This window comes from Phocoena phocoena, chromosome 3 (assembly GCF_963924675.1).
Source record: "Phocoena phocoena chromosome 3, mPhoPho1.1, whole genome shotgun sequence".
Classification (NCBI taxonomy): domain Eukaryota; kingdom Metazoa; phylum Chordata; class Mammalia; order Artiodactyla; family Phocoenidae; genus Phocoena; species Phocoena phocoena.
The window spans coordinates 110,696,427-110,723,364 of NC_089221.1; the positions used below are offsets into that span (position 1 = coordinate 110,696,427).

Here is a 26,938-nt window from a genome sequence, read left to right on the forward strand (position 1 = left end):
TATTCTTTTCCATTATGGTTTATCATAGGATATTGTATGTAGTTCTCTGTGCTATACAGTAGGGCCTTGTTGTTTATCCATTCTATATATTAAAGCTTACATCTGCAAACCCCAACCTCCCACTCCATCCCTCCTCCAACCCCCTCCCCCTTGGCAACCACCAGTCTGTTCTCATGTCCATGATTCTGTTTCTATTTCATAGATAGGTTCATTTGTATTATATTTTATTTTTTATTATTACTTTTAAAAATTAATTTAATGTAATTTTTATTTTTGGCTGCGTTGGGTCTTAGTTGCTGTGCGCAGGCTTTCTCTAGTTGCAGGAGCGGGGGTTACTCTTTGTTGTGGTGCATGGGCTTCTCATTGCAGTATCTTCTCTTGTTGTGGAGCATGGGCTCTGGGTGCATGGCTTTCAGAAGGTGTGTCATGCAGGCTCAGTAGTGTGGCTCACGGGCTCTAGAACGCAGGCTCAGTAGTTGTGGCACACGGGCTTAGGTGCTCTGTGGCATGTGGGATCTTCCCGGACCAGGGATTGAACTGGTGTCCCCTGCATTGGCAGGCGGATTCTTAACCACTGTGCTAACAGGGAAGTCCCTGTATCATATTTTAGATTCCAAATGTAAGTGATATCATATGGTATTTGTCTTTCTCTTTCTGACTTACTTCACTTAGTATGATAATCTCTAGTTGCATCCATATTGCTGCAAATGGCATTATTTCATTCTTTTTAATGGCAGAGTAGTATTCCATTGTATATATATGTACTACATCTTCTTTATCCATTCATCTGTCAATGGACATTTAAGTTGTTTTCATGTCTTGGCTATTGTGGATATTGCTGCTGTGAACATTGGCATATGTATATGTTTTTGAATTATAATTTTGTCTGTATATATGCCCAGGAGTGGGATTGCTGGATCATATGGTAATTCTATTTTTAGTTTTCTGAGGAACCTCCATACTGTTTTCCACAGTGGCTGCACCAACTTATATTTCCACCAACAGTGTAGGAGGATTCCCTTTTCTCCACACCCTCTCCAGGATTTGTTATTTGTAGACTTTTTAATGATGGCCATTTTGACTGGTGTGAGGTGGTACCTTATTGTAGTTTTGATTTGCATTTCTCTAATAATTAGCAGTGTTGAGCATCTTTTCATGTGCCTATTGACCATCTGTATTTCTTCTTTGAAGAAATGTCTATTTAGGTCTTCTGCTCATTTTTGGATTGGTTTTTTTTTTCTGTTGTTGAGATGTATGAGCCATTTGTATATTTTGGAAAAAAAGCCCTTGTCAGTTGCATTGTTTGCAAATATTTTCTCCCATTCTGTAGGTTGTCTTTTCATTTTGTTTATGGTTTCCTTTGCTGTGCAAAAGCTTGTAAGTTTGATTAGGTCCCGTTTGTTTATTTTTGTTTTTATTTCTATTACCTTGGGAGATTGACCTAAGAAAACATTGTTACAATTTATGTCAGAGAATGTTTTGCCTGTGTTTTCTTCTAGGAGTTTTATGGTATCGTGTCTTATGTTAAGTCTTTAAGCTGTTTTGAGTTTATTTTTGTGTATGGTGAGAAGGTGTGTTCTAACTTCATTGATTTACATATGGTTGCCCAGCTTTCCCACCACTTGCTGAAGAGACTGTCTTTTTCCCATTGTATATTCTTGTCTCCTTTGTCAAAGATTAATTGACCGTAGGTGTGTGGGTTTATTTTTGAACTCTCTATTCTGTTCCATTGATCCATATATGTGTTTTGGTGCAAATACCATGCTGTTTTGCTTACTGTAGCTTTGTAGTATTGTCTGATATCTGGGAGGGTTATGCCTCCTATTTTGTTCTTTTTCTTCAGCATTGCTTTGGCAATTCTGGGTCTTTTATGGTTCCATATGAATTTTAGGATTATTTGTTCTAGTTCTGTGAAAAATATTATGGGTAATTTGATAGGGATTGCATTAAATCTGTAGATTGCTTTGGGTAGTATGGCCATTTTAACAGTAATAATTCTTCCAATTCAAGAGCCTGGGATATCTTTCATTTCTTTGAATAATCTTCAGTTTCCTATAATTAATGTTTTATAGTTTTCAATGTATAAGTCTTTCACCTCCTTGGTGAGGTTTATTCCTAAGTATTTTATTTTTGGGGTTCCGATTTTATTTTATTATTATTTTTTAAATTTATTTATTTATTCATTCATTTTTGGCTGCATTGGGTCTTCGTTGCTGCGTTCCAGCTTTCTCTAGTTGCAGTGAGAGGGGCCTACTCTTCGTTGCAGTGTGCGGGCTTCTCATTGCAGTGGCTTCTCTTGTTGCAGAGCAGGAGCCGTAGGCGCACGGATTTCAGTAGTTGCAGCATGTGGGCTCAGTAGTTGTGGCTCGCGGGTTCTAGAGCACAGGCTCAGTAGTTGTGGCGCATGGGCTTAGTTGCTCTGCGGCATGTGGGATCTTCCCAGACCAGGGATCAAACCCGTGTTCCCTGCGTTGGCAGGTGGATTCTTAACCACTGCACCACCAGGGAAGTCCCAGGGTTACAATTTTAAAAGGTATTGTTTTTTTACATTCCTTTTTTGATATTTCATTGTTGATGTAAAGAAATGCAGCCGATTTCTGTATGTTAATCTTGTATCCTGCTACCTGGCTGAATTTATCAGTTCTAGCAGGTTTTGTGTGGAGTCTTTAAGGTTTTCTATATATATTATCATCTGCATATAATGACAGTTTTACCTCTTCCCTTCCAGTTTGGATACCTTTTATTTCTTTTTCTTGTCTGATTGCTGTGGTTAGGACTTCCAATACTATGTTGAATAAAAGAGATGAGAATGGGCATCCTTGTCATTTATTTATTTTTTATTTGGCTGCACCGGGTCTTAGTTGTGGCACTCGGGATCTTCGTTGCGGCACTCGGGATCTTCGTTGCAGCATGCAGGATCTTTAGTTGCAGCATGCAAACTCTTAGTTGTGGCATGTGGGATCTTGTTCCCTGACCAGGGATTGAACCTGGGTCCCCTACATAGGGAGTGCAGAGTCTTAGCCACTGGACCACCAGGTAAGTCATCTGGGTATCCTTGTCTTGTTCCAGATTTTAGCATGAAGGCTTTCAGCTTTTCACTGTTGAGTATTATATTGGCTGTGGGTTTGTCATAAATAGTTTTTATTATGTTCCCTGTGTACCCACTTTGGTAAGACTTTTTGTCATGAATGGATGTTGAATTTTGTCAAGTGCTTTGTCTGCATGTATTGAGATGACGTGTTTTTTGTCTTTTCTTTTGTTTATGTGGTGTATCACATTGATTGATTTGTGTATGTTGAACCAACCTTAGGAACTTGGGATATATCCCACTTGATTGTGGTGTATGATCTTTTTATGTGTTGTTGGATTTGGTTTGCTAATATTTTGTTGAGAATTTTTGTATCTCTATTCACCAAAGATATTGGCCTGTAATTTTCTTTTTTGGTGTTGTCTTTGGTTTTGGTATCAGGGTGATGGTCACTTCATAGAATGTCTTTGGGAGTGTTCCCTTTTCCCATTTTTTGGAAGAGTTAAAGAAGGATCAGTATAAGTTCTTTGTATGTTTGGTGGAATTCTCTTGTGAAGACATCTGGTCCTGGACTTTTGTTTGTAGGGAGTTTTTAAATTACACATTCTATTTCACTTCTAGTGATCGGTCTGTTCAAATGATCTATTTCTTCTGGATTCAGTTTTGGTGGACTGTATGTTTCTAGAAACTTGTCCATTTCTTCTAGGTTGTTGAATTTGTTGGCATATAATTGTTCATAGTACTCCCTATGGTTTTTTGAATTTCTGTGGTATCAGCTGTTATGTTTCCTTTTTCATTTCTTACTTTGTTTATTTGGGTTCTCTCTCTTTTCTTCTTGGTGAGCCTGGCCAGAGGTTTGTCAATCTTATTTATCGTTTCAAAGAACCAGCTCTTGGTTTTCTTGATTTTTTTTCTATTGTGTTTTAGATCTCTATTTTATTTATTTTCTCTCTGATCTTTATTATTTCCTTCCTTCTGCCAACTTAAGGTTTTGTTTGTTCTTCTTTTTCTTATTTTTTTAAGTGGTAGGTTCATGTTGTTTATTTGAGATTTTTCTTGTTTTTTTTGAGGAAGGAATATATTGCTATGAACTTCCCTCTAAGAATTGCTTTTGCTGCATCCCATAGTTTTTGTATGGTTGTGTTTTCATTGTCTTTTGTCTCAAGGTATTTTTTAGTTTCCTCTTTGATTTCATTGTTAACCCATTGGTTTTTTAGTAGCATGTTGTTTAGTCTCCATATAATTGTTTTCTTCTCTTTCTTTTTCTGTGGTTAATTTCTAGTTCCATGCTGTTGTGGTCAGAAAAGATGCTTGAGATAATTTCTGTACTCTTAAATTTGTTGAGGCTTGTTTTGTGCCAGAGTATGTGGTCAGTCCTAGAGAATGTTCCATGTGTGCTTGAAAAGAATGTATATTCTGGGTTTTTTTGGATGTAATGTCCAAATATCAGTTATGTCTGTTTTACTGTATTATTTAGGATTTCTGTTGCCTTATTGATTCTCTGCCTGCAAGATCTGTCTGTTGATTTGAGTGGGGTGTTAAAGTCTTACTATTATTGTAGTCCTGTCAGTTTCTCCCTTTGTGTCTCGTAGTAGTTATTTTCTGTATTTGCATGCTCCTATATTAGGTGTGTGTATGTTGACGAGTGTAAAATACTCTTCATGTATTCTTCCTTTTATCATTATATAGTGTCCTTCTTTATCTTTCTTTATGGCTTTTGTTTTAAAGTTGTTTTGTCTGATATAAGTATTGTGACCCCTGGTTTCTTGTCATTTCTGTTAGGATGAAATATCTTTTTCTATCCCCTCACTTTCAATCCGTGTGTGTCCTTTGCCATAGGGTGGGTCTGTTATAGGCAGTGTATTGTAGGCTCTTGTTTTTCTATCCAGTCTGCTACTCTGTGTTGTTTGATTGGAGCATTTAGTCCATTGACATTTATGTATGTATTTATTGCCATTTTAAACCTTGTTTTCCTGTTGATTTTGTATTTCTTCTTTGTCCATTTCTGTTTTTTCTTTTGTAGTTCAATGGTTTTCTTTTGTATTATACTTATGTTCTCTTCTTTTTCATTTTTGGGAATCTATTATATGTTTTTGATTTGTGCTTACCTTCTTTTTCGAGTATGTTAACCCCTTCCTATATCTGTTGGGTTGGCCAAAAAGTGCCTTTGGTTTTTAAGTGAAAATAAAAGACACATTTTTCATTTTCACAAGAACGTTATTGAACAACGTATTCAACCTTTTGTTCCACTACCTAGTGCCATTTTTCAGGCAACTTCATAATTCCATCTTCCCAAAACTTTTTATCTTTTTTTTTTTTTTTGTGATACACAGGCCTCTCACTGCTGTGGCCTCTCCCACTGCAGAGCACAGGCTCCGGACACACAGGCTCAGCAGCTGTGGCTTATGGGCCTAGCCGCTCCGCGGCATGTGGGATCTTCCCGGACCAGGGCACGAACCCATGTACCCTGCATCGGCAGGTGGACTCTCAACCACTGCGCCATCAGGGAAGCCCAACTTTTTATCTTTTTGAGCAAAGAACTGTTCCGGGTGCCTTTTACAGTCTTCCAGGGAATTGAAATATTTTCCATTAAGAGAATTTTGTAAAGACCGAAATAAATGGAAATCTGAAGGTGCAATGCCTGGTGAATACAGTGGATGAATCAGAACTTCCCAGCCAAGCTGTAACAGTTTTTGCCTGGTCGTCAGAGAAACATGCAGTCTTGTGTTATCCTGATGGAAGATTATATGTTTTCTGTTGACTAATTCTGGACGGTTTTCATTGAGTGCTTTCAGTTGGTCTAACTGGGAGCAGTACTTGTTGGAATTGTTTGGTTTTCTGGAAGGAGCTCATAATAGAGGACTCCCTTCCAGTCCTACCATATTCACAACATCACCTTCTTTGGATGAAGACTGGCCTTTGGTGTGGTTGGTGGTGGTTCATTTCACTTGCCCCATGATCTCTTCTGTTCCACACTATTGTACAGTATCCACTTTTCATTGCCTGTCACAATTTGTTTTAAAACTAGAATGTTTTCATTAAGTTTAAGTAGAGAATCACATGCAGAAATACAGTCAAGAAGGTTTTTTTCACTTAACTTATGTGGAACCCAAACATCAAAGCAATTCACATAACCAAGCTGGTGCAGATGATTTTCAGTGCTTGATTTGGATATTTTGAGTATGTCAGCTGTCTCCCGCATGGTATAACGTTGATTGTTCTCAATTAATTTTTTGATTTGATTCTTATCAACTTGGTCTGCCCGACCGTGGAGCATCGTCCAGTGAGAAATCTCCAGCACAAAACTTCGCAAACCACTTTTGACACGTTCAGTCAGTCACAGCACCTTCTCCATACGCTGCACAAATCTCTTTTTGCATTTTGGTTGAGTTTTTACCTTTCTTGAAATAATAAAGCACAGTATACCGAAAGTGTTGCTTTTTTCCTTCCATCTTCAATATTAAATGGCTACACAAAAATTCACCAATTTTGAGAAGTCTTTTTTTAAATGCACGCTGATATGACAACTGTCACATACAATCTAACAAAATTGTTTTGAATGAAGTTAAAGAGAGAGCTAAGTGCTACTAGAGCCATCTTACAGAAAAAAACGAATGAACCTTTTGGTCAACCCAATATTTCCCTTAGACTGGTAGTCATATAAGCTCAAACACATAGTAGGAAAAAAAATCTACATTTTCTTACTCTTATCCTCATATTATGATATTGGTGTCCTCTTTTACATCTTCATGATCATTCTTTTGCTCTTCATTGTGGTTATCATCACTTTCACAGAAATATTTTGATTTTTTTTTTTTAATCTGTGTACTGGCTTATTTAAGTGATTTGCTTTCTAATTGTGATTTTCTCTTTCCTGTAGATTCTTCTTTTTTATTTAGAGAAGACCTTTCAATATTTCCTTTAGGATAGGTTTAGTATTGCTGTATTCTTTAGTTTTTGCTTTTCTGAGAAATTCTTCACCTCGCTATTCTTTTTTAATTTATTTATTTTTATTTTTGGCTGTGTTGGGTGTTCGTTGCTGCACACAGGCTTTCTCTAGTTGTGGTGATGGAGGGCTGTTCTTCGTTGCAGTGTACAGGCTTCTCGTTGTGGTGGCTTCTTGTTGTGGAGCATGGGCTCTAGGCACGCGGGCTTCAGTAGTTGTGGCTTTCGAGGTCTAGAGTGCAGGCTCAATAGTTGTGGTGCATGGGCTTGGTTGATCTACCGCCTGTGGGATCTTCCCAGACCGGAGCTCAAACCCATGTCCCCTGCATTGGCAGGCGATTCTTAACCACTGTGCCACCAGGGAAGCCCTCCTTCTGTTCTAAATGATAATCTTGCTGGGTAGAGTATCCTAGGTTGCACGTTTTTCCCTTTCAGGACTTTGAATATGTCTTGCCCCTCCCTTTTGACCTGCAGTGTTTCTGTAGAGAAATCTGCTGATAGCCTTATGGAGTCCACTTGTAATTAACTCTTTGTTTTTCTTTTGCTGCCTTTAGAATCCTCTCTTTGTCTTTAAATTTTGCCGTTTTTATTATGATATGTCTTGATGTAGGTCTGTTTGGGTTTATCTTGTTTGGAACCCTCTGTGCTTCCTGAACCTGCATATCTGTTTCCTTCTTTAGGTTTGGGAAGTTTTCAGCCATAATTTCTTCAAATATATTTTTGATCCACTTTTCTCTTTCTCCTTCTGGGATCCCTGTTATGTGTAGATTGGAATGCTTTATATTATCCCATAGGTCTCTTATGTTGCTTTCTTTTTTTTTTTGATCTGGCTTTCTGTCTGCTGTCCTGATTGGGTGGTTTCTGTTATTCTATCTTCCAGGTCAGTTATTTGTTCTTCTGCATTGTTCATTCTGCTGTTAATTGCTTTTAGCTCAGCTTTTGTCTCTGCAAATGAGTTTTCTAATTTTTCTTGGTTCTTCTTTATAGCTTCTTGTTCTTTTTTACAGTATTCTACATTTCCATCAATAGTCTTTCTTAATTCTTTTAGTATTTTCATTATCTCCTTTTTGAAACTGGTGTCTATTAGAAGAGGTGTGTTTCATTGTTTGTTCTTTCAGGGGAATTCTCTTGGTCTTTAGGAGTGGTTGCTGTGCTTCTTCATTTTATTTATATTTCTCTTACTTTGTGAGTTTAGGAGAAACAATTATATACTGTGGTTGTGGAAGGCTATTTATACATGGGGGTGTTCCTCTGTAGCTTGTGTGAGTTTAATATATTTGGTGCAAGGGCTCTTTTTAGTATGGATGCCTGTCACCTCTTTCCTCAGCATGTGCTTGTTGTTATTTCCTTGATAGCGGGCGTGCAGATGTGACAGCTCGTGCCTGGTCCTCAGGTTTGTGGTGGCGGCTCAGGAGCTCCCTAAGAGCATATGATGGGAATCGAGGTGGCTTGTGACCACTCTTGGAGTCCAGGCAGGCAGCGGCAGGGCCTCAGGACCACTCCTGGGGTCCAGGAGGGAGGCAGCGAGGCTCGCGACCCCTCCTGGGGTTTGGGGTGGAGGCAGTGGGGTCTGGGGTGGAGGCAGTGGGGGCTTGCGACCACTCCTGGCATCTGGATGGGTAGTGGCAGTGGATCGCGACCACTCCTGAGTTCTGGGAGGGAGGCAGCGGGGCCAGGAGACCACTCCTGGAGCCCGTGCAGGCAGTGTCCTGCCCTCAGACCACATGCACAGGGAAAAAGGCTACAATCAGAGTCCTGCCTCACCTCTCATGCACCCCCAAAACAATGGCAACTGGCCTCTAAGGTGGCCCAGGCTTCCTCTTAGTACACCCTCAGTTGTGCTTACACTGGATTCCAGTCCCCCTGCAGGCTGTTTCCACACAGCCAACCCTAGTCCTGTCTTTGGTTCTGATCTCCAAAGCCAGAGTTCCAGCACCCAGCCCCTGCCCGCACTGGTGGAAGAGTGTCTCAGGCTAGGGAGTGCAGGGTGGCAGCACTGACCATCTGTGTAGTTCTCCCTTTGCTCTGGCTGCCACAAACCCAGTGCTGCGTTCACTTATGAGGCTCAGAAACTCCCCTTCTTTCCTAGCCAATCTCCCCACTGGTGAGGGAGTTCCCAGGGTGCAGGAACCTTTCCTCTTTCACAGCTCCCTCCTAGGGGCACAGGTCCCATCCCAATTCCTTTCTCGCTTTTTTTTCTTTTTTCCTACCTGCTTACTGGAGATTTTCTTGCCGTTTCAACAGTCTGAGGTCTTCTGCCAACTTACAGTAGATATTCTGTGAGAATCATTCCACGTGTAGATGTATTTTTGATGTATTTATTGGGAGAAGGGGAGCTTCATGTCCTACTACTCCACCATCTTGATCACTCCTCTGTGTGTCTTCTTTGGAGAAGTGTCTAGTTAGATTTTTCTGCCCATTTTTTGATTGGGTTGTTTGTTGATATTGAGCTGTTGAGCTGTTTGTATATTTTGGAGATTAATCCCTTGTCAGTCACATCATTTGCAGATATTTTCTCCAGTTCTGTGGGTTGTCTTTTCCTTCGTTTATGGTTTCCTTTGCTGTGCAAAAGCTTGAAGTTTTATTAGGTCCCATTTGTTTATTTTTGTTTTTATTTCCATTACTCTAGGAGGCAGATGCAAAAAGATATTGCTGTGATTTATGTCAAAGAGTGTTCTGCTTATGTTTTTCTCTAAGAGTTCTATAGTATCCAGTCTTACATTTAGGTCTTTGATCCATTTTGAGTTTATTTTTGTGTATGGTGTTAGAGAATGTTCTAAACTCATTCTTTTAGATGTGGCTTACCAGTTTTCACAGCACCACTTATTAAAGACACTTTTTTCCACTGTATATTCTTGCCTTCTTTTTCGTAGATTAATTGACCATAGGTGTGTGGGTTTATTTTTGGTCTTTCTATCCTGTGGTCTGTAAGTCTGTCTTTGTGCCAGTACCATACTGCTTTGATTTCTGTAGCTTTATAGCGTAGTCTGAAGTCAGGGAGCCTGATTCCTCCAGCTCTGTTTTTCTTTCTCAAGATTGCTTTGGCTCTTCAGTGTCCTTCTGTATTTTGAATGATATGTAATCTCATTTATTTCGGTTGTTTTTCTTTTCTTTTTTTCATTTTTGATGAGTAAGATTGCCTATATATTTTCTTCAGAACTAATGTTCTGATACGTACTAAGGTAGCATAATTTTTCTCTCTTTACCTTCAAAGGTTGCTCAAGAAACAGATGTTAGAGCACAGATTCGTCTGCAGTTTCGTGATGTCAATGGAGAACTTGTAGCTGTGCAGAGATCTATGGTTTGTACTCAGAAAAGCAAAAAGACAGAATTTAAAACCCTGGAAGGAGTCATTACTAGAACAAAGTAGGTGTTTATTATATATTTGAATTATCTGTTCATTTTTTTGTCTTTAGGTCTATAAAACTATGGTTTTTTCCTACTACTTTAAGTTTATTTTACGGAAGCTTATTAACTTTTTAATGGACTTTATCTTTAGAGCTGTTTTAGTTTCTCAGCACAACTGAGCAGAAAGTAGAGATCCACCTTGACTCTACACCTGCGCAGCCTTGTCCACTATCAACATCTAATTTTTTATTTGATACTATTTATCAGTTAAACAGAATGATCCCATTAAAGATTTAGTGATAATGCTCCACTCCTTTGAGTAATTTATGGACAGTTGCTGAATTGAAGGTGCATAATCACCCAAATATAGATTGAATGAATGAAAAGTGCTAGTAATCATGTCTATAGGGAAGGATGAGATAAGCAGACAGGTGCCTTTCAACTGTTGTCATTCTGTTAAGGGCAGGTATCATATTGTAATGGGTATGGATATTGGAATTAGGTAGGCTGCCCTGAATTCATGGCTTTATCCTTGTTGAGCAAATTACTTATCATCTTATCCCTTCCTTTCATTTATTCATTTGTTAAACTAATTAAATAATTTCTTTATTTAATCAATAATGTGTCACACTTGTTATGTGCTAGATACACTGTACTAGCTACTGGCTTCTCAAGTGGATTCTTTTCACTGGCTTTTAAACATACTCAGGTCTCTCCCACGACCTCAGATTTCATTTCACTCCAGTTACGGTCTGTCTCCATCTTCCCCTTTACAGGCAATTTTTTCAAAAGAGTTGTTGATACTCACTGTCTCCATTTCTTGACTTCCTCCTGACTCCTACTCTAGCCCCATTCTTGTACTGAAACAGCTCCAACTAAGGTCACAAATAACCTCTGTATTAATTAGGATAATGCTATTGCTATACAAAATAGACCTCCTTATCTCAGTGAATGACACCCCCATCCATCCAGTGACACGAACCTAAGTCTGTCTTGACAGCTTCCTTGGCATCTATATTCAGTTCATTACCAAGTCCTATGGATTTCGCCTAACTGGCTCTTCATTCTGTTTCTCTCCATCTCTATGAGAACCATTCTTGTTCAAGCTACCATCATCTTTCCCTGGTCTAATGTCTTAATCTCCTGGTCTATCTTTGTCCATTCTGTCCCCCTACAAAACATTCTTAGTACATTCAGTGTAATATTTTCAGAATACATATAAAATGACAGTAAAGACAGACACTGCATCCACTCACCTAATCTAGTTGTTAACAGATACTGGACAGAAGATATGAAAGAAAATGGTCAGTTTAGCCTTCTGATGAAAGATGCTGAGAGATCTCTTGGAATCCAAAAGCAGGGATGCTTCTGGCCCTGGGTATAATGAAGTAGGGAACTTATTTAAAAGACCCTGAGGCAGTTCTCTCTGTTTGATTGCTTTGTCAATGTGACCGTAGAACTTAGGTCTGTTGATTAAGAATCTTCCTTGGATTTGCTTGGATGGGCATCACTAAGGTTTGCCTTTATACTCTTTTTACTGTGTGTCTTTTACTGAACAATCCCTTATCTAAGCTGTACAGTCAAAAAGAAAACAATACAAAAGTAATTGGCAAAAATTATCTTTCTTCTAAATTAATATAATTTATACTTTGAGAACTTATTTACCATAAAATAAAAATAATAAAATATTACATATAAGGCAAATATTTTTAAAGTTTTAGTAATGTACATTTCATGTATATACAACTCATTTTTTATACTATCAAAAATTTATTTCATGAAAAAAGTCCAAATATATTGCTGCTTTCCTAAGATTTTATTCTGAATCATTGTGGTAAGTTTAATTGATCTTTCTTTTCCTCCTGTTTAAATATATACCTATTTTTCAGCAATGAGGTTTTACTGACCTTACAGAATAAATTGGTGACTTTAAAAATAAATAAATAAATATAAAATAAACTGTACAGTCTTTAGATGTTTTCAAGTACCTTTGCCTGTCTGTTATGTATCATCATGTTTTTTTTTGTTTTTTGGGTTTTTTTTGCGGTACGCGGGCCTCTCACTGTTGTGGCCTCTCCCGTTGCGGAGCACAGGCTCTGGACGCTCAGGCTCAGCGGCCATGGCTCACGGGCCCAGCCACTCCGTGGCATGTGGGATCTTCCTGGACTGGGGCACGAACCCATGTCCCCTGCATCGGCAGGCGGACTCTCAACCACTGCGCCACCAGAGATGCCCAAGAGTTATACCTTTTAATATGAGAAAGCTATCCACAGGGAGTGGATGAGGGGCCATTTGTTTTTGTGTTTTTTGAAAGTACAGCATGAAAGATTGACTAAGTAACAGAATATTTTACATAAGTTCTTGATTTTCGTTTTCTATAGGCATGGCGAAAAGGTCAGTCTCAGCTCCAAGTGTGCAGAAATTGACCGAGAGATGATAAGTTCTCTTGGGGTTTCCAAATCTGTGCTAAATAATGTCATTTTCTGTCACCAAGAAGAGTCTAATTGGCCTTTAAGTGAAGGAAAGGCTTTGAAGCAAAAATTTGATGAGATTTTTTCCGCAACAAGGTTTGTAACCTTTAATTAGATTTTGTAGTCCATTAAGTTATTGAGCCAGAGTTGCAATTTAGATGCTTCTTTTTTTTAAACAGAAAGATATTGTAAAGCAAGAAAGTCAGCAGTTACTACCTCTTATCCAGTGGCAACCAGTCAGCATATTTCCTTTCAGTTTTCTTTCTTTGCATCTTTATTTACCTGCTTGACAGTATATATGTAACATTTGTACTTACTATTATGTCATAAGCATTTTCTAAGTTATTAAAAACTCTTTGTAAATGTAATCTTAATGACTGCATTATAGTCCATTGTTTGAATATACTATAATTTGCTTAGCCAGAAATTTGATTTTTATTTAATATCTTCAAAGGTACATTAAAGCCTTGGAAACACTTCGGCAGGTACGTCAGACACAAGGTCAGAAAGTAAAAGAATGTCAAACAGAACTAAAATATCTGAAGCAAAATAAGGAAAAAGCTTGTGATATTCGCGATCAGATTACTCGTAAGGAAGCGCAGTTAACATCGTCAAAGGAAATTGTCAAATCCTATGAGAATGAACTTGATCCATTGAAGGTAATTTGGTTTCTTGTATGCTGAGGAGAAGGTTACCATTTACCGTGGTATCTCTCACCCGAAAAGCATTATTTTTCTGTGCATTTGAATGGTGTGTATATTTCTTGAAAAAATTATCAGAGACTATATAATGTTATGGTTCATGTCTTACGTCTGTATTTAAGTTGCCCAAAGAGCTTGGATTTGAGGGTAAACAAATTTGTAGCATCATATTAAATTAGTAATGTAGATCACTAATTTTTTTTTTTTTGCGGTACGCAGGCCTCTCACTGTTGTGGCCTCTCCCATTGTGGAGCACAGGCTCCGGACGCGCAGGCTCAACGGCCATGGCTCACGGGCCCAGCTCCTCCGCGGCATGTGGGATCTTCCCAGACCGGGCACAAACCCGTGTCCCCTGCATTGGCAGGCGGACTCTCAACTACTGTGCCACCAGGGAAGCCCTAGATGACTAATTTTTAAATATCAGTGTAATGGCTCAACCTTACAGTTCTGTATTCTTAAGGAGACAGGTCTCCTTAAGAGACCTGTCTTTTTTTTTTTTTTAATTGACAGGTCTTTCTAGGGAATTTTTATAATTTGCAGGATGTTCTTGGCATTACACAAAATTTGAAATGGGTGCATAACGTGTTGATATATTTGCAAATGAGTTAGCTTTCTAAATTCTGTGGTTTATAAGTAAGATCTTAAAGAAATCCCATTTATTCATTTCACAAGCATTTATTAAGTGTTTCCTGTGTGCCAGGGTATACTATGCTTGGGGCTATAGGTACAAGGAGAACTACAATAGTGTCCTTGCCCCTTAAGGTATTCCTAGTCTAATTAAGAGTATTCTTAAAAATGGCTTTTTAAATTTACAGATAATGGGAGATTTAAGAAAAAAAAATTTAATTATTGATTTAGCTTTTTAAAACTCACCTATAAATGCTGGTATAGATCTTGGAATTGTAATACGGAAAAACTTTGATTTTCTGTCCCAGTGCCCATTGACATGAATGCATCTTTTTTTTTTTTGCGGTACATGGGCCTCTCACTGTTGTGGCCTCTCCCGTTGCGGAGCACAGGCTCCGGACATGGCTCATAGGCCCAGCCGCTCTGCGGCATGTGGGATCTTCCCGGACCGGGGCACGAACCCGTGTCCCCTGCATCGGCAGGCGGACTCTTAACCACTGCACCACCAGGGAAGCCCATGAATGCATCTTTTAATGAATATTTATTGTTTTGTGCATAGCACTGTGCTAGGTGCTCTTGGGAATAAGGAAGCCAAAGACTTAGACGTTGCTTTTAATGATCTTATAGTCTAGCTGGAGAAATAAGGAATATATTTTAAAAGATAGTTAGGATTACAAAGAAGTAAAGTGAAGAGCTATGTGAATGATATAATTTAGAACAGAAGTTCCCACCCCCTGGGCCATAGACCAGTACCGGCCCGTGGCCTTTTAGGAACCAGGCTGCACAGCAGGAGGTGAGTGGCGGATAAGCGAGCAAGCTTCATTTGCTCCTCCCCATTGCTCTCATTACTGCCTGAACCATCACTCCGCCAACCCTGCCCCAGCCTGTGGAAAAATTGTTTTCCACGAAACCGGTCCCTGGTGCCAAAAAGGTTGGGGGCTGCTGGTTTAGAACATAGGATCTTTAAGAGCTAAAAGATGGTGACTGTGGCACAAGTGAGAAAAGAAAAGAAAAAATGGGTAAATTGGACTTCATCAAAAGAAAAACGTTTTGTTCTACAAACTATACCATCAAGAAAGCAAAAACACAACCCATAGAATGGGAGAATATATTTGCAAGTCACATATGTGATAAGGAACGTCTATCTGGGTTATATGAAGAACCCAGTAAAAAAAAGTAACACAATTTGAAAATGCACAAAGGCTCTGAATAGATATTTCTCCAGGGAATATATGTGTGTATCCAATAAGCACATGAAAAGAAGCTTGACGTCATTATTCATCAGGGAGATGCAAATCAGAATCACAATGAGCTATTACTTCACACCCACTAGAATGGCTAAAAGTCAAAAAGATAGGTAATAATTATTGAAAAGGATGTGGAGAAATTGGAACCTTCATACATGATGGTGAGAATGTTAAATGGGGCAACCACTTTGGAAAATAGTTCAGCAGTTCCTCAAAACGTTAAACATAGGGACTTCTCTGGTGGTGCAGTGGTTAAGAATCCACCTGCTAATGCAGGGGACATGGGTTTGAGCCCTGGTCTGGGAAGATCCCACATGGTGGAGCAGCTAAGCCCATGCGCCACAACTACTGAGCCCGCATGCTACAGCTACTGAAGCCCGCGCACGTGGAGCCTGTGCTCCACAGCAAGAGAAGCCACTGCAATGAGAAGCCTGCATGCTGCAACGAAGGGTAACCCCTGCTCCCCGCAACTAGAGAAAGCCCACATGCAGCAGCGAAGACCCAACACAGCCAAAAATAAATTAAAATAATAAATAAATTAAAAGAAAATGTTAAACGTAGAGTTACCATATGACCTGGCCATTTTACTCCTTATACCCAAGAGCAATTAAAATGTACATCTATACAAAAACTTATATAGGAAAGTTCATAACAGCATTATTCATAATAGCCAAAAAATGGAAACAATTCAGATATCCATTAACTGATCAATAAAATGTGACATATCCATACATGGAATATTATTCAGCTTTAATAAAAGTATGAAGTTCTGATACAAGCTACAGTAGGCAAGAACCTTGAAAACATGTTAATTGAAAGAAGCCAATCATAAAAGACTACATAATTGTATGATGCCGTTCCATTTATTTGAAATGTCCAGAATAGGCAAATCTATAGAGACAGAAAATAGACTAGCAGTTGCCTAGGGTAGTGGGTAGAGACGAATAAATAGTGACTGCTTAAGGGCACAGAGTTTCTTTTCTGGAAGTGAAAATGTCATGGGGGATGGTTGCACAACTCTGAATATACTAAAATATGTTGAATTGTACACTTTAAATGGGTGAATTGTATGGTAGGTGAGTTCCGTCTCAATAAAGTGATTTTTAAAGTGATGGCCTGGCCTTTGGGATGAAACTGCCATCTTCCAGTAATTCACCAACATGACCAACACAAAGGGAAAGAGGAGGGGCACCTGCTATATGTTCTTTAGGCCTTTTAGGAAACATGGAGGTGTTCCTTTGGCCACATACATGCAGATCTACAAAAGTGATATTGTAGATATCGAGGGAATGAGCACTGTTCAAAAAGGAATGCCCTGGGCTTCCCTGGTGGCACAGTGGTTGAGAGTCTGCCTGCCGATTCAGGGGATACGGGTTCGTGCCCCGGTCCGGGAAGGTCCCACATGCCGCAGAGCAGCTGGGCCGTGAGCCATGGCCGCTGAGCCTGCGTGTCTGGAGCCTGTGCTCCACAACGGGAGAGGCCACAACAGTGAGAGGCCCGCGTACGGCAAAAAAAAAAAAAAAAAAAAAAAGGAATGCCCCACAAATGTTACCATGGCAAAACTGGAAGAGTCTACAGTGCTACCCAGCATGCTTTTGGCATTGTTGTAAATAAGCAAGTTAAGGGCAAGATTCTTGCCAAGAGAATTAGTGTGCGTGTCAAGCATATTAAGCACTCTAAGAGCCAAGATAGCTTCCTGAAGCAGTCTGAAGGAAAATGATCAGAAAAAGAAGGAAGCCAAGCAGAAAGGTACTTAGGTTTAGCTGAAGTGCCAGCCTTCTCCACCCAGAGAAGCACACTTTGTGAGAACCAATAGAAAAGAGCCTGAACTGTTGGAACCCATTCCCTATGAATTCATGGCATGATAGGTGTAAGGAAAATAAAAGACCTGGATTGTTAAAAAAAAAAAAAAGTGATAGCCTGGAATGGAAAACTATCACAAGACCTTCAAGGGAGAAGCTGATCTGGGCCATAAAGATGGGGAAAAATCAAATTGACAGACTAGAAGCTATTTTATATGTTTGTTTTGTTTTTTGTAATCTTTTTTAAAATTTGTTTATTTATTTGGTTACGCCAGGTCTTAGCTGCAGTGGGCAGGCTTCTTAATTGTGGCTTGCCAGCTCCTTAGTTGCAGCATGTGGGCTCCTTAGTTGCAGCTCCAGGGCTCCTTAGTTGTGGCATGTGAACTCTTAGTTGCGGCGTGCATGTGGAATCTAGTTCCCCGACCAGGGATTGAACCCGGTCCCCCTGCATTGGGAGCTCAGAGTCTTATCCACTCTGCCACCAGGGAAGTCCCTGTATGTTTGTTTTTATTTTGCATTTTTTTCTTTTAAAACTAATATGTGCTCACAATGAAAAAAATATGGAAGAATATTAGTTGAAAAGTAAGAGAGGCTCTTCCTACTCCTCATGTCTGACCTCCCAGATATGTCTTATGATCAAGTGGGTTTTCTTGCAAAAATACACTATATGTGTGTATACAAACATGCACATGTATATATGTACATATTCACAAATACCAGCTTATTAAAACAGGACTGTGAGGAAGAGCCTGGGTTAAGTAAATCAAGGTAAAAGGAGTGGGAGTTAGGATTTGCAGTCAGATTATGAAGAGCCTAATGGGTTTAGAATTTAGTGCAATAGACATAAGAGTGAGAAAAAGTATGTTATATTTTAGAAGTAGTTGTTCTAATAACTGTGTGTAGGTACTGTGGTAGTTACCAAGATATTGGAACACATTTTATTTTCTTCAGGAGCAGCCTGGTTGGAAAGATGACAAGCACATATAAGGCAGAAAAAGGCAAGAGCTGTGAGAGCTTTGAGGAGGAAAGAAGAGAAAGTCTGAGGTGGCCAGAGAGGATTTCATAGGACTGAATTTGGGGTACCATTTTGTTGACCTTAAGTAGATTGGTGATTACAGATACGGTGACAGCAAAATGCAGGCTGTCTTTGAACAGTATCAAGGAAATCCTCATAGCTGAAATGGAGCATTTGTATAGGAAATAATGTCAGAGTAGAGCTAAGTGATAATACCTGGTATTTATTGAGCAGTGCCAGGATTCTAAACAAGGCTGTAGCAAACATTGAGGTGTTTGTTTATTTCTTTATTTGTATTTAATTTTGGCTAGTCCAAGGGTTTAATCTTACTCTCTGTATCTTTAGAGCCTAGCCTGGTGCCTGACACTTAGCAGGTGGTTCAGTAAATATTTATTAAGTGGATGATTTCCAAAGTCCTTTTTTTTTTTTAGCTCTGAGTTAAAAGGATTCTTCCCTTCATAGAACTCAGCATAAAGCTTGAATCAGATCATCTTCCCAGCAGCCATCCAGAAGACAGCTCCATTTCGGTACTGCACTATAATTCATGCTTTCCCATTTTTACAGATTTCCTACATTTTCACGAACGCTCTCATAAACTACTTTATTCCCATACCACCACATCCTATCCTGACCTTGGCCCACTTAGCCCTGTTTTCCTTTCTTTCCCTCAATGGAAATGGCTTGAGAAATTTGTTTTCAAGTTCAAAACTACCCTCTGGCCCTCTTATTTATTCTTCCACACATAATTTCATGATCCTTGTGCACCTTATAGCCCAAGTGCCTGATTCTTTTGTCTTATTTCACACACCTAAGCTTTGAACACTCTGCTGCTATATTTTTTGTTGTCTTTCTATTTGTTTTAGCTTCTTTTACTAGGTTGTGTGCTCTGGGGATAGAGCCTGTGTTTTGTGCTCTGGGGTTCGAGCCAAAACACAGATGTCAAAGAAGGAATCCCCAGTATCTAGTTACTGGCTGGATTTAAGGAATGAAGCAGCTGGAGATGTCACAAAAGATCTAAACCAAGATAATGTTTTTTGTTTTTTTTTTTTTAATTTATTTTATTTATTTATTTTTGGCTGCTTTGGGTCTTTGTTGCTGCACACAGGCTTTCTCTAGTTGCAGCGAGCAGGGGCTACTCTTTGTTGTGGCCTGTGGGCTTCTCATTGCGATGGCTTCTCTTACTGCGGAGCATGGGCTCTTGGTGCGCGGGCTTCAGTAGTTGTGGCACGTGGGCTTCAGTAGTTGTGGCTTGCGGGCTCTAGAGTGAAGGCTCAGTAGTTGTGGTGCATGGGCTTAGTTGCTCCATGGCAAGTGGGATCTTCCCGGACCAGGGATTGAACCCATGTCCCCTGCATTGGCAGGTGGATTCTTAACCGCTGCACCATCAGGGAACCTCCAAGATAATGTTAATGCTTCTACAATACAGTGAAAACATTGGTAGAAACCGAGTAGTTTCTGAGAAGTAGGGTACCATAACAGAGGTGTTAATATTTATTGCTCTTAAGAATGAATCCAGTTCTCTTTGTTACATTGTTCAAAGATATTTTGTGAACACAGAATTTTTTTCACAAGTGATGTGAATGGTCCCGTTCATTGAGGGCCTACTGTATGCCCAGTTGCTGATCAAAGTGCTCTAAAATGTATTATGTGAGCCCCACAGTAACCCCGTGAAGTTTCATAGATGAGAAAAGTGAGGCACAGGTATTCACGTTGGAAGTAAGGGGTAAAGCCAGGATTTGATTCCAGGCTTCTCTGATTCCTAAACTGATACTTTTTTTTTCTTTAGTCAGATTTATTGAAATATAATTTGCATTTAGTAAAATCCACCCTTTTGAAAGTATATGATTTGATGAGTTTGGACAAATGCATACAGTAGCATTACTATCAGTACAGTCAAGATATAGAACATTTCCACCCCAAATAGTTCTCTCAAGTCTATTTGTAGTCGGTCCCCTACCTCCATTTCCAGCCCTTGGTAATCCCTGATTTGTTTTCTGTCAGTATAGTTTTGCCTTTTCCAACGAATGCGACATCAGTGGAATCATACATTATATAGCTTTTTGTGTCTGACTTCTTAGCATAATGCTTTTAAATTTATGTGGTTGCATGTACGAGTAGTTCATTCCTTTTTATTGCTGAGGGTATTCCATTGTAAGGATATATTACAGTTTGTTCATCCATTCCTTTGTTGTTGGACTTCAGGTTGTTATCAGCTTTTAGCTATTACAAATAAAACTGCTATGAACTTCTGTGTACAGGTCTTTGTTTGGAGATATGTTTTCATCTCTCTTGGGTAACTCCCTAGGAGTGGGATTGCTAGGTTGTGTGTTAAGTGTATGTTTTACCTTAAGAGCTGCCAAACTATTTTTCAAAGTGGCACATTTGGTAGTCCCACAACAATGTACAAGAGTGCAGTTGCACTTCGTCCTTGTCAGCACTTAGTATTACCAGCTTTTTATTTTAGCCATTAAAATAGATGTGTGATAGAATCTCTGAGTAGCTTTTCTTTTTTCATTATAGTTTTAATTTGCATTTTCCTAATGTTAATCAACGTTGAGCATCTTTTTATGTGCTTATTTGCCATTTGAATATCGTTTTCGGTAAAGTGTCTATGCATATCTATTGCCTGTTTTCAATAGGTTTTGTGTGTGTGTATTTTTTGTTTTTGGTCTTACTATTGAAGCTGTGAGAGTTCTTTAATTATTCTGGATATAAGCCCTAATTGGGTATGTGTTTTGCAAATTTTTTTTTTCTTCTTAACTGCTTTCAAAGGGCAGGAGTTTTTAATTTTGATGAAGTCCAGTATATCAAAATTTTCTCTTACAGTTTTTGCTTTTTGTTTCCTATCTAGGAAATCTTTGCCTGACCCAAGGTCACAAAGATTTTCTTCTTGAAGTTTTCTAGTCTGAGTTGTTATATTTAAGTATATGTTCTATTTCAGGTTAACTTTGAATATGGTATGAGGTAAGGTTGAGATTTACTTCCGTTTTTTTTTAAGTTAGTTTTTATTAGAGTATAGTTGCTTTACAATGTTGTGTTAGTTTCTGCTGTGCAGCAAAGTGAATCAGCTCTATGGAGATTTACTTCTTTACATAGAGATGTCCAATCATTCCAGCTCCCAGAGCCTGTAGTCTTAATCGTTATACCATCCTGCCTCCCAGTCTCATCTCCCATACAGTGCTCATTGACCATTCCGAAAATCTTCAGGGCCCTTAAGAATTATGCTAAGTCTACTGTGCCTGTGCTCTATAAATGGAGCAATCTGGATGGCAGCATCTCTGTTTACAACATGGTTTATTGAATATTTTAGACCCACTGTTGAGATCTGCTGCTCAGAAAAAAAAAAGGATTTTCTTTCTCCCCCACATATTACTGCTCATCGGCCATGCATCTGGTCACCCAAGAGTGCTCATGGAGATGTACAATGAGATTCATGTTTTCATGTCTGCTAACACAGCATCCATTCTGCAGCCCATGGATCAAGAAGTCATTTTGACTTTTAAATCTTTTTAAGAAATACATTTCGTAAGGCTATAGCTGCCATAGATAGTAATTCCAGTGATGGATCTGGGTAAATTGAAAACTTTCTGGAAAGGATTCACCATTCTAGATGCCATTAAGAACATTTGTGATTCATGGGAAGAGATCAAGATATGAACACTTTTTTTAAGACATAATACTATTGCACACTTCTACAGTATAGTGTAAACAACTTTTTTTTTTTTTTTTTTTTTTTTTTATGCGTTACGCGGGCCTCTCACTGTTGTGGCCTCTCCCGTTGCGGAGGACAGGCTCCGGACGCGCAGGCTCAGCGGCCATGGCTCACGGGCCCAGCCGCTCCGCGGCATGTGGGATCTTCCCAGACCGGGGCACGAACCCGTGTCCCCTGCATCGGCAGGCGGACTCTCAACCACTGCGCCACCAGGGAAGCCCTAAACAACTTTTATATGCACTGTGAAGCCAAAAAATTGTGTGACTTGCTTTATTGCAATAATCACTTTATTGCAGTGGTCTGGAACTGAACCCAGTATATCTCTGAAGTTTGCCTGTAGTGTCATAATGATTAGAGGGAATGTATGGCAGCACCTAGTACAATGTCTGCAGTATAGCAGACATTTGATCAATGATAGCTAGGACTGTTATTATTGGTAAAAATTTTTTTTTCAAATCTCTCTTTCAGCTAACATACTGAACACTTGTTACATGTGCTGAGGAAGCATTGGTGAACAAAGTAAAGTTTCTGTGGTGATAACGTGTTACCTATTAATATACAAATCATAAGATATGGTATTAGTATAATTTATCAAATGACATTGAAGTTGAGGATGCATTTTGGTGCAGCTGTGAAAGCTTACAATGGATATCTGTAATAATGTATTAGTTTAAAAATTAGGTTCTAAAAATGTCTTAGAAGAGGAGTTGGTCAGCCTAGAGGCAAACACCAGAAGAGTATCCAAGGAGGGAAGACTCTGAGCCAGGTCACTCATATTCCTAGGAGATGAGGCAACCAGCTGTCCCTGGAAGCAGGCCACCGAGATCATTTGTCACATTTCACTTGTGATGCACCATGAGTTTCCAGTCCACTCAGTAGTTCTAATTCTTTTTAAATAAATCAAATAGTTAACCTTTTAAGGATTAAGTTCTGTTTTTTTTTAATTTTTGGCTATGTTGGGTCTTCATTGCTGCTCATAGGCTTTCTCTAGTTACGGCAAGCAGGGGCTACTCTGTGTTGCAGTGCGCGCACTTCTCATTGTGGTGGCCTCTCCTGTTGGGGAGCACAGGCTCCAGGCACGTGGGCTCAGCAGTTGTGACTCACGGGCTCTAGAGCACAGGCTCAGTAGTTGTGGCACATGGGCTTAGTTGCTCCATGACACGTGGGATCTTTCTGGACCAGGACTTGAACCCATGTCCCCTGCATTGGCAGGCGGATTCTTAACCACTGTGCCACCAGGGAAGTTCCAAGGATTAAGTTCTTAAAATGTGGTACTTTACATAATGTGGCTCCAAGTACCCAATGAATGAATGACTTTTGTGGGAGCTGTTGAGGGCCGGGGGTGGGCTTTGGAGTTAGAAGGGAGTTAAATTCCTGCTTTTCTTTACTATCTGTAAGGAGTTGGACAAATTACTTAATGTCTTTGATCCTCAGTTTCTCAGTGCTCCCTTTATAGCAGTGTTACCATTAAATGAGATCACTTTTACTAAGTGCCTGGTCCTGGGACATGTTATTTATCTTCAGTTATTTGCAGTATAAACTATAGTGAATTCTGTTTATGTAGGGTATTTGTTTATTTTCAGAATCGTCTAAAAGAAATTGAACAAAATCTCTCTAAAATAATGAGACTCGACAATGAAATTAAAGCTTTGGATAGCCGAAAGAAGCAAATGGAAAAAGATAATAGTGAACTGGAACAGAAAATGGAAAAGGTTTGTGGTGGTAGAATTTTGTTTTACTTCAGAATTTTGAGATTATTGTAATGAACCTCATTTGATTCCATTTTGACAGTCATATTTTGAAACAAACCTACAAATCTTGATGTTTATGTTACTTCCATGTTTATGTTAAAAAGAAGGATATTGAATAAGCTTTGGTTCATATTTTGTACCTTAGACTGATACCTTGTTATACATTAAAGCTCTTTATTTTGGTTCTACACAGGTTTTTCAAGGGTCTGATGAGCAGCTAAATGATTTATATCACAATCACCAGAGAACAGTTAGGGAGAAAGAAAGGAGACTGGTAGAATGTCAGCGTGAACTGGAAAAATTAAATAAAGAATCTAGGCTTCTCAATGAAGAAAAATCAGAACTACTTGTTGAACAGGGTAAGAGACAGTGTTTACTTGGTCTTTTTCCCTATTATAATATTACACATTTTCTACATTAATGACAAATCTCCAGGGAATTATGCTGAGTGAAAAGTCTCAAAAGATTATATATAGTATGTTTCCACTTTATATGACATTTTGAAATGCCAAAATTTTAGAAATGTAGAACAGATTAGTGGTGGCCAGGGTTACCCAGTAGGAGGAAAAGCAGGAGGAAGGTTAATGTGGTTATGGTTTTAAAAAAACCGAGAGGGGTTCTTATGGTATTGGAACTGTTCAGTATCTTGGCTGTCATAGTGGATATAAGAACCAACACAGTTGATAAAATTATGTAGAACTTAATACACACACAGATATGAGTAAAACTGGGGAAATAAGAATAAGATTGATGGATTGTATCAGTGTCAGTATCCTGGTTGTGATATACTATAATTTTGCAAATTACTAAAAGAAAACACAGTTTTTTTACTCAACAACAGTTCTGACGCCAGATGTGTGGGTTTTTCCACACCAAGCAATTCTCCAATTCTCAGTGAACACCAACTAAGTGTCCTGTAATTTAATTCAGTTCTGACACTCCCTGTCCGGAGTTAGCATAGACCCCACAGATTAAGGGCTCAGTCTCATGAGACTGTCTCCCACTCCACTCCAGCTGCCAATCCCAAGTCCCAGGTTGTCTGGCACCTGTACTTCTGACCACTGGCTGTAAATCAGGGGTTCCCACAACCCTTCTCTCAGGTTCAGTAATTTTCTATAACAGCTCCTAGAACTCAGGGAAGCACTTACTATTACCAGTTTATTAAGGATATAGCTCAGGAACACCCAGATGGAAGAGATGCATAGGGTAAGGTATGGGGGAGGGACACTGAGCTTTCATGCCTTCTCCACATGCGCGACTTACTCAGCACCTCCATGTCGTATTCACCAACCTGGAAGCTCTTTGAATGCCATTGCTTAGGGTTTTTATGGAAGTAATCATGTAGACATGATTAATTAAGTCATTGGCAATTGGTGATTGAACTCAGACTTCAGCCCCTCACCAGAAATGGGAGGGGTGGGTACTGAAACTTCCTACTCTCTAATCACAGAGCTGATTCCTCTGACGACCAGGTCCCATTCTCCAGGAGTCACCTCATTAGAATAAACTCAGGTACAGTTGAAAGGGACTTTTAATGAATAACAAAAGATACTCCTGTCACCCCTATCACTGAGAAATTCTAAGTGTTTTTGGAGCTCTGTACCAGGAGCCAAGGACAAAAACCAAATATGTATTTCTTACTGCATCTCAATACAATAGTTACCATTTGGGGAAACTGAGCAAAGGATGTAAGAGATCTTGCTCTTTTATTTTTTAAAATATCTGATAAAAGAATTACTATGATTGTGTTTTTTAAAGGTCGTCTACAGCTACAAGCAGATCGTCATCAAGAACATTTGCGAGCTAGAGATTCATTAATTCAGTCTTTGGCAACACAGCTAGAATTGGATGGCTTTGAGCATGGACCATTCAGTGAGAGACAGATAAAAAATTTTCACAAACTTGTGAGAGAGAGGCAAGAAAAGGAAGCAGAAACCGCCAGGCAACTGATGGTAAATACTGTTATTTTCTTTTGTTTGTATCAGATTGTCTAGTTGAATTGTTTTAATTTTTGGATTGACCTTATTTTGTCATATTTTTGGATTAGTGTTAGGATAAAATTTGCTATGAGGTAGAATAAAACCTTTATGGAAGCAAATTTTTTAAAGTTTATAAGTATAAAAGTACAAAGAATATATAGACCTATGTTTTTTATTTGATTTTAAGTAAAATTTCAAAGCTAATTGTAAAGAAAAAGTTTGCTCGAAGTTAATAATGATTATCTCTGGGTTATGATCATTATATTTTTTATGCTTTTCTATATTTTCCTCAGAGTGCATGTGTTACTTTTGCATCAAAGAAACTTTTTCTTAATGAAGTTTTTAGTGAAAAAATTGTTAATGCTCATGCTTCTCATTATGTATTTAGAATGACTTTGCAGAAAAAGAGACTCTGAAACAAAAACAGATAGATGAGATAAGGGATAAGAAAACTGGACTGGGAAGAATAATAGAGCTAAAATCAGAAATCCTAACTAAGAAGCAGAATGAGCTGAAAAATGTGAAGTATGAATTACAGCAGTTGGAAGGATCTTCAGACAGAATTCTTGAACTGGACCAGGAGCTCACAAAAGCTGTAAGATACTATTTGAGCAATCTAATAATTTTAAGGTATAAGATATTTAGAAGTATTTTATCTTTTGCTAATCCTGAGATTATGGCATTTTAATAAAAATGTCAACCTTGTCTATCAATCTCACGTAAAATGAATTTATCTGAATATCTTAATGACCCAACTCTGCTCCTGGAACCTGGTGGATTGAAAATTAGAATCATCTAAGGAAACTTAAAATAAAAAACTTATGCTTAGACCTTAAACCTTCCAAATAAAAATCTCTAAGAGTGGGGCATAGAAATGTGTTCAAGTCAGAACTGGGTGATTCTTATGAGTACCTTGGTTGAGAACCACTTACCTAAGTTTAAAAAAAAAGTATTTTCCCTCTAGGTTCCACACACTACAGATTTTATATGATTATTGCTGTGTTATCACTTCTTCTGTGGTAGAAACTTTCTTAGCCCACCTCTTCCTTTCGTGAATTTCCAGAATTTCTTCTTTGTTTCTAATCTCTTCCCTTCCTTCACACCTCCATTACCAAAATAAGCATCCTAAAAGCTTGGCAAATGCCACTTTCAGGTCCCATCTTGATAATTTAAACATTTCTATTTACTCCCAAACTTAACATCTAGCATACATTTTTGTCAGTTTAGCATGATATTGTCCTGTTGTGATGGGGAGATACTGTTCAGGGACCATATCACACGATTTTTAGTTTCTATATGCCAGGCAATGTAG

General features: G+C 38.8%; 1 protein-coding gene and 1 pseudogene across 1 annotated transcript in view; both read left to right on the plus strand.

Moving 5' to 3' along the window:
* The window catches only part of RAD50 (RAD50 double strand break repair protein), a 97,969-nt gene that overhangs the window by 16,598 nt on the left and 54,433 nt on the right, over nt 1–26,938 (plus strand). The window contains exons 3-9 of the mRNA XM_065873983.1: nt 10,188–10,339; nt 12,703–12,888; nt 13,247–13,451; nt 23,480–23,608; nt 23,841–24,006; nt 25,406–25,599; nt 26,015–26,221. Of these exons, the coding sequence (XP_065730055.1) occupies nt 10,188–10,339; nt 12,703–12,888; nt 13,247–13,451; nt 23,480–23,608; nt 23,841–24,006; nt 25,406–25,599; nt 26,015–26,221 (1,239 nt within the window). The remainder of the gene's footprint in view (nt 1–10,187; nt 10,340–12,702; nt 12,889–13,246; nt 13,452–23,479; nt 23,609–23,840; nt 24,007–25,405; nt 25,600–26,014; nt 26,222–26,938) is intronic.
* Nucleotides 16,525–17,232, plus strand: LOC136120863 (large ribosomal subunit protein eL21-like; annotated as a pseudogene).